Raw genomic sequence first — 14026 nt, forward strand, 5'->3', positions numbered from 1 at the left:
CAAATTTCACATATGGAAAAAGTAAGTACACCCTTGGCTCTAATAGGTGGTATTGCCCCCTTTGGCAGAAACAACCTCAAGTAGACGTTTCTTATAACTGTCTACCAGTCTCTGACATCGACTGGGAGAAATTTTTGCCCACTCCTCCATGCAGAATTCTTTCAGCTGTGCAATGTTTGAGGGGTTTCTTGCATGCACAGCTCGTTTCAAATCCCCCCCCACAACATCTCGATGGGATTTAGATCCAGGCTTTGACTTTGCCATTCCAGAACCCTCCATTTCTTTCTTTTCAGCCATTCCTTGGTGGATTTACTGGTACTAGGGCATGCCCGTACTATATCTATATCTAAAATTATATCCCCCCCCTCTATTTACATGAAATGGTTTGGTCCAAAGCGAACGGCTTGCGAGTACGGTGACAATCCCCCCCCTCTATTTACATGAAATGGTTTGGTCCATTCGCAAAGCCAAAGCGAACGGCAGTTACGAATCGCAGTTACGATGAATCGCAAAGTAGTTTTAATTAGTTTTAAAACATAGTTTAACGCCAACATAGTTTGCCAACGTGAAATAAATGAATACGCTCTCAAATGTGCCGTCCGAGGCAGAGTCTGTTCGGCACGTTCGGCACACGTGATAGCTCGCTGCTCTCTGATTGGTTGAATCGTTTTTTGGACATAGCTCGGTAACTACTTGTCCGATTAATATGAAACCTTGAAAAGGCACATCCTCGGGTCCCCAGCAATATACCTGGCAAGTTTCAAGTATATCGGACCGGTAGTTGTCGAGAAACAGCGGTCGCATACACACACACACACAGACAGAGATTAGTGGAATTATAGATAGATGTTTAGGGTCATTGTCATGTTGCAAGGCCCACCTTCGGTTGAGCTTCAGCTTTCCGACAGATGGCCTCACATTATCCTCAAGCACCCTCTGGTACAATGAAGAATTCATAGTGGATTCTATGATGGTGAGCTGCCCAGGCCCTGATGCAGCAAAGCTGCCCCAAACCATAATATTTCCACCAACATGCTTTACAGTTGGTATCAGGTTCTTGTGGTCAAATGCTGTCTTTGGTTTTCGCCAAACATGTCTCCTGGTACTGTGGCCAAATAGCTCTACCTTTGACTCCTGGTACTGTGGCCAAATAGCTCTACCTTTGACTCATCTGTCCAGAGCACATTGTTCCAGAAGTGCTGGTCTTTGCCAAGGTGTTCATTGGCAAACTTTAGTCTTGCCCTGATGTTCTTTCTGGACAGCAAAGGTTTCCTCCTGGCACACCTCCCATGTAGATCAAATATGTGCAGCCTCTTTCTAATGGTAGACTTGTACACTTTGACATCAACAGTGGCAAGAGCTACCTGTAGGTCCCGTGATGACATTCTGGGGTTCTTCGAGACTTCTTTCAGCATCTTGCGGTCTGCTCTCGGGCTGAACTTGCTGGGCGGCCTGGCCTGAACAAGTTGGCAGTTGTTTAGAATCTTCTCCACTTGTAGATGATCTTCCGGACATTCGAATGATTGATTTCAAATTGTTTGGAGATCTTTTTAAATCCCTTCCCAGACTCGTAGGCATCTATAACCTTCTTTCTGAAGGCCTCAGAGAGCTCTTTTGATCTAGGCATAGTGACGTCACACACTTCAACAACAAAGACCAAACCAAACGAAATGTCTGAGGTTTAAATAAGACAGGTTCCTCCAAGATCCTCTCTAACGATGTTCTAATCATTTGCACCTGAGCTGGTGCACCTAATTCTAATTTTAGGTATTTGAAGTAGTGATTAATGTCGGGGTGTACTTACTTTTTCCACATGCGAAATTTGCATTAATGTTTATTTAAATTATACAATGGACTACAAAATGTAAATGTTTCATGACATTTGTTATACTTGTAGCCCACTGCAAAGCCACAATGAGCCGGCGAAGCCAAAGCCTCTTGCCACTATTTTACCCATCACTGTGGCATCAGTAAGTTAGGTAGTTGGTAGGTGTAGTAGGTACCATACCTAGTTCATAATGACACCATTTGCATTCTGGATGAGATTAAAATTTATAAAATTTCCTTCTTGATTAATTTGGTGAATTCCGTCTCAATTTCGGATATTTCCGGCAGTGAAAAACTATACCCTACGGCCGCGTGATTTCTAAAAAATAATTCTTCATCAATTTTAGAATATTTGACGCCGTTTGCAGCCTCCGAAACGCAGCAATAAGCTTTTTTGAAATATTTTTTCAAATGCTCGAATCTCATTGGTTCCGGTGTTTGGTGACGATTGTCATTGAAGATAACCAGGGCCCATGCGGGCCCGGGGAACGAGGTTGGTCTTAAAGTATTTTAATTACAAATTAGAGGTGCAAAAGATTGTGAATCAAAAATAGATGGGTGAAACAAACTCCTATTGGACTTTTTCTCAATTTTTTTATGCATACTTCCACATCCGCAAGATGGCGGCCTCGATTGAGTGATTTGGTGCGTCAAAGCTTCAAAATTCTCAAAGGATCCAGCAAAATCTGGTTTTTCAACATAATACGTACGCGTTCATTCACAACACCAGCTTCGCCGGCTATTATATCACCTTTATCTGTCAAGATTGTTGAAATGAAGATCTAATAGCTGTATGTTGAAATATGTTGAAAAAGTCAAAACTTTACATGGGGTGTACTTACTTTTTCACCTGACTGTATTGTGTGTGTGTGTGTGTGTGTATATATATATATACATATATATATATACATATATATATATATCGTATCAGATTACATTCCGTGAGGTGGGTTCCTGAAGGGTACCACGCAGGGTGTGGGACAAGACATATGGCAAATTACCAAACAGGTGCAGTTTCAACAAAACGATGCACAACCACAAAGGCAGTCACACGCAGTGTGCTGAAAATCACTTCACTGAAGATTTCAAATTAGCAAAACACCACGCTGTCATTGATAATGCTGTTTAAAATTACCATAAGAGTCAAGGTAATATTGAGTGTGCTTTTGGGAAAGAGAAGCATTGGAGAAGGAAGTGGAATAAAACATTTCTGTGTTAGCTACTTTGGCAATGCCTTTTACACATGTTAGGAGTCTTTCTAAATAAGTTAAGATTGTCAGAAGCAACGCAACAAAACCCAACCCATCGGTCTTGCAGAAAGGGTTGCTGTGAAATAACCAGCCACCTGCGTCGAAAACTCGCGTCGTTCAGAAATGGGAACTTTTAACTTAACTCGGGTTGTACAGGTGAGACATGAGAGAAACTGGATCAACTCGAATCAATAATTTCAACCTGGGATGAGCGGAGCATGGAAACGAGGCAAAAGGCAATTTCCAATTGCGATTTATAGCCGAGCATTTTGTGATGCCATGAAGGCGGCAGGTTTTGCAGAAGGAAGAGGTAATTTTCGATAATGGGATTTGAAAGGGAGGATGTTTCCACAATTAATACCGCCTGTTATGATTATCATCCAGAAATTATTTTAACCACGTACTGTATGTACTTCGATTGCCTTGACCAAGGAACCGTGGACAGGCTCGAATAGAAAAATTGGAACTGTTAACAAATCCGTTAACAAATCCATTACGGAATGTCAGATCAACTCAAACTCAGAAAGGCAGAGTTAAAGAATGTCAGACATTTGGCACAAATTGCTGTGGGGGGCAGGGGAGGAGGGGGAAACAGATCCAAGAGGAAATCCAAACAATAGAAGGCAGGCCCTTCCTGCATGTGCATCCGGTGCTTGGGAAAGACAGTAAAAGGGTACACCATTACACCCACCAGAAATACAAGCTTCTCATGCTCAACACATTTTACAAACACAAGATGAGCAGAAACTCCCCCCCCCCCCCCAAAAAACCTACATTTCATTTTTAAAGCAACAAACTTTAATACCAATGGACAAGATACAGCTAATCCACTATCAAAAGCTTTCTGGTCACAGCATGTTTATCTTTCACAAGATCAAAATGCTGAGCACTCTAAAGCGTCCCTGCCAAAAGAGTGTGGGAGTTGGAAATGAAGAGAAAATGTGTGGGAGCAAAGGGCAGTAGAAAATTGGGGAAACAAAGCACGGTTCAGCTGCAGATAAATGCACGCAAAGCCAGATACAGAAGCCATGCAACACGATGCATCCGAAACCAAACAATTTATCCGTCTGGGAAAGCTCAAGCCAGAACAGCAACACAAGCATCTCCAACGCTTTCCAGGAGCACTTAACACTTTGTCAAAATAAATGAAAATAAAGCGCTCGATGCAAGATTCGTCAATTTTTTTTTTTAAGTTTCCAATTTGATCACCGGTGGCGGAGCATTTTATCAATGACTCAAATGCCCGTCACAATTAGCAATATCACATTTGTAGCGCGAGTGATCCCCAAAAGTTTCCTCACTGCACCTCTCCTACAAAAGCGTAATGTTGACAACTTTGATCCACATTCCCTTAACATTTAACAACTTGCCTTGGCCTCTTGGAAGGCTAATCCAACTGAAGGCAATCTCAGTTCCTTCCACCAAGCTCGGAACAAGTGTGTGTCTACCCTCAGGAGTGCCAGGAAGCACTATCTCTCCTCACTCAAGAATGAACTCTCAAACCTGTCTCCTTCCTCCAAATCCTGGTGGCGTCTGGTCAAATCCGTTTCTGGTGTTTGTTCCCCCTCCATCCCCTCCCTTACCTCAAATGGCCACACAGTTGACATCGCACGTGACAAAGCCGAATGCCTCAACTCTGTGTTTGCCTCAAAATCCTTAGTCCCAAACCCATCTCTCTCTGTTCCCACCTTTCCCAGTCGAACCCAACTGCTCCTGGACTCTGTGTCCTTCTCTCCTGACAAGGTGGAGGAGTTTTTGTCAAACCTCGACTCTGATTCTGCAACTGGAGCAGACGGCATCAGCCCACGGGTCCTAAAATCCTGCTCTGCCGCTCTATCTCACCCTCTCTCTGTTCTTTTCACCCTATCTTTTGCTCAAGGTCATCTGCCAGCATCCTGGAAATCAGCAAACATTACCGCTTTACACAAAAAGGTGCAAAAACAGATCCTTGCAACTACAGACCAATCAGCCTGCTCCCAATTATCAGCAAAGTCATGGAATCCATCATTGCTTCGGATATGAAATCTTTCCTCTTCTCCAATGGCTTGATCTCTGATCATCAATTTGGTTTCAGACCAGGTCACTACTCTGGACATGCTGCTTCTGCTGTCTCAACAATGGATGGAGGTCCTCAATGCCAAACAGGAAATCAGAGCTGTCTCCCTCGACATATCACGTGCCTTCGATACGGTCTGGCACCCAGCTCTGCTCACCAAACTCTCCTCCTATGGTATCCATGGAAATCTCCATGCATGGCTTGCGGACTTCCTCTCTGGTCATAGTCAACATGTGGCCCTGAATGGATTTCTCTCATCTCCCCTTCCTGTTCAGGCTGGAGTTCCCCAAGGCAGTGTGCTGGGCCCTGTGCTTTTTCTGGTCTTTATCAATGATCTCTCCGACTCTCTGGAAAATCCTCTCTATCTCTTTGCTGAAGACTCCACTCTCTGCCGCTCCATTCCTCTTCCCTCAGATCGGCAGTCTGCAGCCTCCTCACTCTCTGAAGACCTGGACAAAATCACAGACTGGTCAAACAAGTGGAACATGTCTTTCAATCCTGACAAATCTCACACTCTTACTATGTCTCTCCGAAAAGATCGACTGGACAACCCTCCCATCTACTTTCTCAACAATCCTCTCCAAGAAGCTCTGTCGCTCAAGCTTTTGGGTCTCACTATCTGCCATGATCTTTCTTGGGAAAACCACATTTCCAAGCTGGCCTCCAAAGCCAGTCGCCGACTGGGCATCCTCCGTCGTGCGAAGTCCTTCCTAGGCACACCTGAGCTCCTCACCACATACAAGGCTTTCATCCGCAGCTCAATGGAATACTGTTCTCCCCTATGGGCTGGTGCTCCTGCCTCACACCTGGCTCGGCTTCACGCTGTTGAATCCAAAGCCTTCAGAATCATTGGAATCTCCCGCGATGAAGCTATCTCTGGGGGCCTTTCACTCACTCACCGCAGGCAGGTAGGTGGTCTTTCTGTCTTCTACCGACTCCTCTCCGGCCTTGCTCCCCCAGCTCTCTCTGTGCTCTGTCCCCCAAATATTCCTACAGGTCGCACAAGATCTGCCAGCCACCCTCTGATGGTTAAACTGCCGAAATCTCGGCTCTCTGCTCACCTTCACTCTTTCATTCCTCTTTTCTCCCGCCTCTGGAACAAACTCCCACACTCACTTCAATCACACTCCTCCCTCCAGGTCTTTAAAACAGCTGTTCACCACCATCTCTTATCTTCCCCCATCCAAAACCTTGATCTTTTCTACCCCCACTAATTCACCCCAGATCCACCTTGTTTGAAATTCCAACTTCTTTCCTGGAAGTCCTGGCAGTGTCCATATGTTTTATACCTCTCCCACCCCCCCCCCCCCCCTTCCCATGCCTCCCCCCCAAAGCCCTCTCCCTCCCACAGTTCTCTCGATGTCTCCATGTCTCTCGGTCCCTGCTCTCAAATGTGGTGTTTGTGTCCTTCCCCCTCTTTCCCCATCTTGTCTACCGCTCCCGATGTTATTTGTTTTATGTGTCTGTTTGTCTTTCTGTGTGATTAATGTTCGCTCTTTCACGAGCCTCGATCTTGTATACAACCAAAAAAAAAAAAAAAAAATTCTCTTCAATCTCATGGTCCCTTCCAGGTCTTCAAGCCAGCTGTTCACACCATCTCAGATCATCCCCTATCCAAAACAATGGTCTTTTCTACCCCCATTAAACTTCCATATCCCCATCTCTTTCCAAATTCCATTTTTTCTTTCCCGAGTTTGCTTTTGTATCCACCTTGTATCCTCTTACATCCTCCCCTACCCTCACTTGTCCAAATCTCCCGCTATGTTGTCCCGAAACCCTGCAGTTGATTTGCTTCCCCCCTCTTTCTACGTTTCAACTCCTCCACGATCCTCAACTTTGTATATAAAAAAATAGAATTCTCATCAATGCACTCAATCTCCCTGTTCACAAGCTTATTGATTGATGTCAGCACAGAAACAGTCCTCAAGTGCCATCAGTGCATTGGATAAGGTTGTGCTGACATCATGAGCTGATGAGTCGAACAGTCAAACAAAACCATGCGTCACATCAGCTATTTCGAACTGGATTGGAACTCATACTGGACTGGACATTTCCTCTAATGTACACCAGTGACTATCATACGACATACAGAGGCATTTTTTTTTACATACTATTGTGTGGCAGTAATCCTCCAAATATACAAATGGTGAGTTCTTTTGAAAAATGTCCTTATGTTTCATGACCTCGTGCACAAAAACAAGTCCGGAGAGTTGGAGGTTTCTAATCTATGTACCGTACGACTTTATTGTACAAAATATCGGGGCACATGGAAGAACGAGCAGACAGAGGTAGCAAATACAGACAAAACACGGAAGGGAATGAACAAGCGTACACGCATTAAACGGTTGGGTTCCAGTCAGGAACTCATACTGTCCAGTCCAGTATGAGTTCCAGTCAGGTTGGGTTAATGCAGGTATAAAAGGTTGCGCTTAGAGATGGTGGATGATAAGATGGTGGTACACCTACTGCTTGAATCACTGAATTGAGGGAGAAATGCAACGAAACCGCATCCAAAGGAAGTTCCACAAACAGGAGAGAAGAGGAATAAAATAGTTTTCTACCTGCTGGCCTCTCTTACAGTGAAAAGTGTTTCACAGCAAACAAAGAAACTAACACAGCTAAATAAAGTTCATAAGAGATACAAGTTCTGAGCAATGAAATGTTGCTTTTGTGACCTAAATTGGATGGATGGGATGTAATCTTGAAAAGTTTTGGCATACTATAGCCACACTTGCCATTGCTGGTTTGAAGAAGGGAAGAGTCATACTACAGCAGGATAGATCACATTTGGTGAATTTAAAAAAAAGTAATTTAAATCAAACAGCTCTTCTGTCTTTAAAGGAAAATTTGCATCACTGTGGTTTTAAATCCCATCATGGAAGATGTAGCAAGGAAAACAAGACCGAAAGTCTAATAGCGGCATAGCCGGGCTTGTAAAATATTATAAACCACAAACACACAAGATTAGCTTTTTAAACAGTCGCTAATGCTGCTTATAACATTAAACAAAGAAATTTGGAGGAATCCAGACATCCATGAGGTAAGTTTTACTTACAGAACTGGGGGAAGATTCACTGTGATCAAGATTCTACCCCACAAGGGTTGGGTACGTACCGTTTTGTTGGAAGAGACGTAACGCCGATGATTTCGATATTTGATGGTCATTTTAGCAATCGGTTTGTTTGTGTTTTACACTGAATGAAAACCGTAAAGGTAGAGCATGACGATTGTGATATATGATAGGTTCGACGATATGTTCGGCATGAACGGCATATAAATCAAAATGGTGGTGTGTGGAGAGTCAGCTGCCATACCGCCGTAATGACAACAGATGTAATCACATCACCCCGTCATGTGACCATATCCTCAGCTCTGATTGGTATACGTTTGAGGGGACATACATATAGACGGACAAACACTGTTCTAGACGGCTTTGTCCTATGTGCTATGCCGTTAAAAACGATCACCTTCGATAGACGCAGTCTTGGCATATCCAAAAGGGAATTTGCATTGATCTGCATGGCACGCCATCACATATCGCCATGCTTCCCACCGAAAGCCAAGTTGAAAGATGGCAAGAAGTTCCACCAGGAATTAACAAATATCAAATTACGAGTTAGACTGGAACGACACTATTCGACGTCATGACGTCGACCAATATGCCTCCGCCCATATTACATAAGTATACATACTTGTACCAAGTTTCATTTAAATCCACTCAGCTGTTTTCAAGTATCACATTTTTACCTGACATGACCTCTGAACTCACCATAATCAACTCACTCCTCACCTTTGATGCCAAAAGAAAATCAGTTCATCTTTGCATCACAAGTTATACTGATACCAAGTTTTGTCAAAATCCGATCACCAGATCACAAGTTAGAACAACAACAGAATTTTTACTTAACGGGACTTCTGACCTTTCACCTAGACCCCATAATCTACTCAGTTCATGTTTACATCATTATACATACTGGTACCAAGTTTGATTTAAATCCCTTCAGCTGTTCTCAATTTATTACCTTTTTACCTGTCATGACTTCTGACCTTTGACCTCTTGATGCCATAATCCAATCAGTACATCTTTGCAAGATATATACATAGACCAAATTTCTTCAAAATCCCATCACTTGTTCACAAATTGGCATGGCAACATAAACCTTACATGACTTCTGACCTTTGACCTTGTGACCCCAAAATCGAATCAGTTCACCTTTACCTCATTATACATACCTGCACCAAGATTGACTAGGATCACTTCAGCGCTTCTTAGGTTATTGCGGGAACGAAACAATTGTAACTTGACATGACCTCGGACTTCTTGACCCCAAAATCAACCCAGTTCATCTTTGCATCACAATATATAATGATACCAAGTTTGGTGAAAATCCCAAGACTGGTTCACAAGTTAGCTTGGTAACAAAATTTTTTACAGGATGGGAGGTATAAAATTTGACCTTTGACCTCTTGACCCCAAAATCTAATCAGTTAATCTTTACATCATTATACATACCTGTATCAAGTTTGAATTGGATCACTTCAGCCGTTCTCAAGTTATAGACATATTACAGACTTTGACGTTTCACCTCTTGACCCCAAAATCCAATCATTTCATCATTACATCATCTATATATTATATAAAACACAGTTTGTGTGTGTGTGCGTAATGTTACCGATAGACTCCTAAACGGAGAGGCTTACGTGCTTGATATTTGACATAGACATGGCCATTGAGCGTGGGACGAACATGGCTGAACTCAAAATATTTGACGATCCATATTTTTTATTCATATTTACCTCAGCGCATTTCAGCGAAGTACCCGCTAATCTCAGCCGGTTCCAGAGCAGCTCGTTGATTCACTCAGAACGATCACGTGATGTTCCATTCCCGCCGCCAGACTGATTCGCTCAGAGCGATCACGTGATGTTTCATCCCGTCACACGTCACTTCACCTTTTATGCGATCGTGTTTTGTATCGATTTTGTGCGATATGAATTAAATGTCTTTGAAACAGCTGTGAAACGTCTTTCCACAACCCTCCGTAACCGATTGGAGCAGTTTATTGCCGCACAAAACGAGATCCGCGAAGCGAGTTGGTCGAGTCGTGCTGACCAAGATGGCGACACGGCGGCTTCACTTTTCACGGAGTATGAGCGTTCTATATATTTTCAATTCAGTGCGCCCGTGATTTGTGGCATAGACATGACCATTGGGCCTTCACGGTGTAATTTGTGCGAGGCTTTTGTCCGAGTGAGCTTGAGTCGAGAGGGCGAATGTACGGGTTGGGAATGTACGGGTCTCCCTTCCCCCGCCCGGCAACGCCGGTACTGGAGGACGTCACAGGATCGGCGTCTCCAAAATCCGCTTCGTGCTGTTGCGAATATGCAGGACTATGTCCAATTGTTGTGCTGCTCTCCGACCATGAGAACTGCAACGTCATTGTTGACTGGCCATCCCCTTCCCTCCCTTCCCCCTCCGTCCCCCTCCACCCTACCCCTCCCCTTCTCCCCCCCTCCCCTTCTCCCCCATTTCCCCCCTCCCCCTCCATTTTCCCCCTCCCCCCTCCCTTTTCCCCCTCCCTTTTCCCCCTCCCCTTTCCCCCTCCCCCCTCCCATCCCTCACCCCTCCCATCCCTCACCCTCCCTCCTCCCCCCTTCCCCCCTCCCTCCTCCCCCTCCCCTTCCCCCCTGCTCCTCCTCCTCCCCCCTCCCATCCATCCCCTCCCATCCATCCCCTCCCCCCTTCCCCCCCTCCCCCCCAACAACTTGGTCGAATCGAATTGGTCGGAATTGGCAAATGTAAACATTGATTTTCAGATTTTCCATGTAATAACGTTTCCAAAAATGTATAGGTTTGCTAATCTACCATGATTTTGAACGAAAAAAACATAGTGAACCTGACTAACAACACCTTTTCTCACTTGTTTAGCCTGCCAAGCAATATGGCGCCTGCACACTGCATCCTGGGTAATGAATCCCCTCCATCACAATAACAAAACCGTGCCGATATAGAGGAGAAACGAATGGAGTAGACATAAAACAAAATTAATGGACATATTAAATACTCAAATGGAGATGAACCTCGACAAGGCCCCGTCAGATGGACAGTCTCGAATTGCTGTGAAGAGACCAAGATGAAGGACGTCGAGGAGGCCTTCATCCTACAGTGGACCAAGTAGGTGGTAAGCTCCATCGAGATGACGCTTCCACACAACTTGCGGATTCCGATCACTCCACAGGAATAAAATAAAGGCAAATTACTTCACTGACAAATATGAACCACAAACATCCTTTCCCGCCATGAAAACACTGAAAATACAACTCGATGCGTAATTATCCGATACAAATTAGCACTCACGTCCACGTCGGAACACCCATGTTAGGGCTCCTCCACGGCTCCATGAGCCTCGACTTTGCAATAAATATATAAATATGTATATAGAAGCTTTCACGGCAAAGTAGACGGAACCAATAATTACTAAAGCGTAGATCGCCGGCGACGTCTGGCGGCCATTAATGGAAGGTGACAAGGTGAGGCAGTTCGCAAGTGGATCTGCCGGTGCACGCACCCATCTCACGACGAGGTGATGACCGGAAAGCCGCGGCGCACCGCCTCAATGCAACGTTGCTCTGATACACGGAGCACAAATGATTCAATCGAGACATTCAAATAGCATTAGACGTTACAGCTTCACGGGAACATGGAAGAGTGAGTAACTTCCTTTTTGAGCCGGAAGTTTTTCTTAGGGGAGGGGGGGGCACGTGCACGTGCATTGTAATTAGAAAGAAATGGGGGAATAATGTGTTGGAAGGATGAAAAAAAAAAATCTGAAGTGTGGCACAAAAGGCACCGCTGGGATTCGAACCCAGGATCTCCTGTTTACTAGACAGGCGCTTTAACCAACTAAGCCACGGCGCCACACACAAACAAGCGCGCTTTCTTTATACAATTAAGCAAAAGATGAGTTACATAACAATATAATTCACGTGATTATTATTGTTATTATAAAGGAATATAATTATACGCGGGTACAAGGCTGAAATAAGGAAGATTACAGGATGACGTAACGCACACGGCACACGAGATTTGGGCGGTGTTGGGCGTCGGAAAAGCCGTCACGTCACTACGTCAGAGGCTCGCTCCTCCCACTCACGTGTTCGACTTCGTCCCGTCTCGTGCAGGCAGGGTGCTGGATCCCTTCTGCGCTTGATCAGCATGGCACAAAATCAAACTTTGTGTTGGTAAACCCTCATGGGCGGCTTTGTTTCGTTGTGCCTACGACCCCGGATCCTAGCAACACGTTTGGTGGAGATCGGGCCAATTCTCCAAGCAGCGAATTGCCTTATTTAATACTAGTAGGGGGAGGTACCTGGTGTTGCCCGGTGCTGTTCTCATCCTGTTGGCAATTTTGAAGAATTCAAATTTTGGAGCTACAACACTTCCCTGCACCCATTAAGGAATGGAGTCGAGGAACATTTAATATTACCTTTCACACCGCTACAAAGGCTTACACCTACAAGGTAACTTCACCTTGTGATAGAATGGCGACTTGTCTGGAGTTACTTCTCAGTCATGGGACCCACCTCAGCCTCAGCCATGAAAAACTTGTGGAGCCTCCCTGATACATCCTGATCCAAAAAACCTGAAACATCCGATTGAAACGAAACTTTCAGGGTAGGAGTGACACCCATGCAGAATGTTTTTTTTAATGATAATTGTGATGTCATAGGTCACGTGGTTTGGCAGCCATCTTGGATTAAAAATTGTTTCTGGGAAACCGCTGAATGGAAAAATTTTAAACTTGGCACATTGTCAAGTCCTCCCAATGGGGAACAAAAGCATTATTATGATGACATCATAGGTGAAGTGGTATATCAGCCAAAAATATTTTAATCGAATTCCTTATCCTAAAAATCGGAAATTGCATGCACATGATCGATGACCCATTTGTTTTGAAATCTTAAATTTATGACATCATTGGTCTCATAGTTTGGCTGACATATTGGATTCAACCTAAAACATTAAAAAAGCATCTTCTCCCAAACCACCAAATCGATTGACTCGAAACTTTACGTGTGTCATTGACTAGGCATGGTGATTAAAAGATGACCACGAAATCGTCATTCGTCACATGGTGTGGCAGCCATATTGGATTGAAGGAACATATTAAATAATTATTTCTCTGAAACCGCTTACCCTATCGATGCGAAATTTTACAAACTAGTGAGGTACCGCACGGGTGGGAGGCCAGAAGCAAACAGACAATGCAGAAACGGCGAATGCTAAAGCATGAAACCAATACATTCCACATTCCTGTAGCACCTTCAGTTGCACGTCAGACATGGACAGCAAGTTTGTGAAGGACTTCCATGAAAAACGTACCCGTTCGCAAACAAACGGGTACGTTCACGCATAGAAACATCGATCGTGGGTCCGTGGCGAATCTGCATATGGCGATCCGTGAAGTTCACGTTTGGAAAGTAGAAACCATCACGGCATTCCCTCATTCACTTGAACTCGATATCTCTTTTTTCATTCCCAACAGCATAACTCCAATCTCAAATTAAATAACATTAATATGAAAAATAAGCTTTTAACAACATTCGTGACATAAACAAATATTTAAATCCTGATGTGAAGTTCTGTACGGTTGGTTGACAGTTCCACTTCCGCATTCGCGGCAGGTTCATAATTCTCATCAAAATCTAAACAGTATTTGTAGAATTTCAACAAAAGCCACATCACTGTTCATATCGGTGAATATTATTCCATCGTGTTTGGAAAAACTGGAAAATTGGAAAAATTGTGAAATTGGAAAAACAATATAGTGTAGCGGTTACCGGAAGCATGATACAATCACCTTGCACCGGCCGATGACGTAACCGGCGGGCG

The 14026-nt window shown here is 44.1% G+C and overlaps 1 protein-coding gene and 1 non-coding gene across 4 annotated transcripts in view; both read right to left on the minus strand.

The window, feature by feature from the left end:
* RIPOR1 (RHO family interacting cell polarization regulator 1) overlaps positions 1-11858 on the minus strand; it is a 184187-nt gene extending 172329 nt beyond the window's left edge. Inside the window, exon 1 of one of the 3 annotated variants that reach the window (XM_078784279.1) lies at positions 11703-11858. In XM_078784279.1, the coding sequence (XP_078640405.1) occupies positions 11703-11799 (97 nt within the window). In that variant the 5' untranslated portion in view covers positions 11800-11858. Of the gene's footprint in view, positions 1-11491; positions 11514-11702 lie in introns of those variants that run through there. The other 2 variants (XM_068129257.2, XM_078784280.1) reach the window with 2 other exon arrangements.
* A 120-nt stretch (positions 11859-11978) lies between these two features.
* On the minus strand, positions 11979-12052 carry TRNAT-AGU (transfer RNA threonine (anticodon AGU)). The gene has a single exon. It is a non-coding gene; the product is annotated as a tRNA-Thr (tRNA).
* Between the last annotated feature and the right edge of the window lie 1974 nt (positions 12053-14026).

Source organism: Myxine glutinosa, chromosome 9, assembly GCF_964187855.1.
Source record: "Myxine glutinosa chromosome 9, kmMyxGlut1.1, whole genome shotgun sequence".
NCBI lineage: Eukaryota > Metazoa > Chordata > Myxini > Myxiniformes > Myxinidae > Myxine > Myxine glutinosa.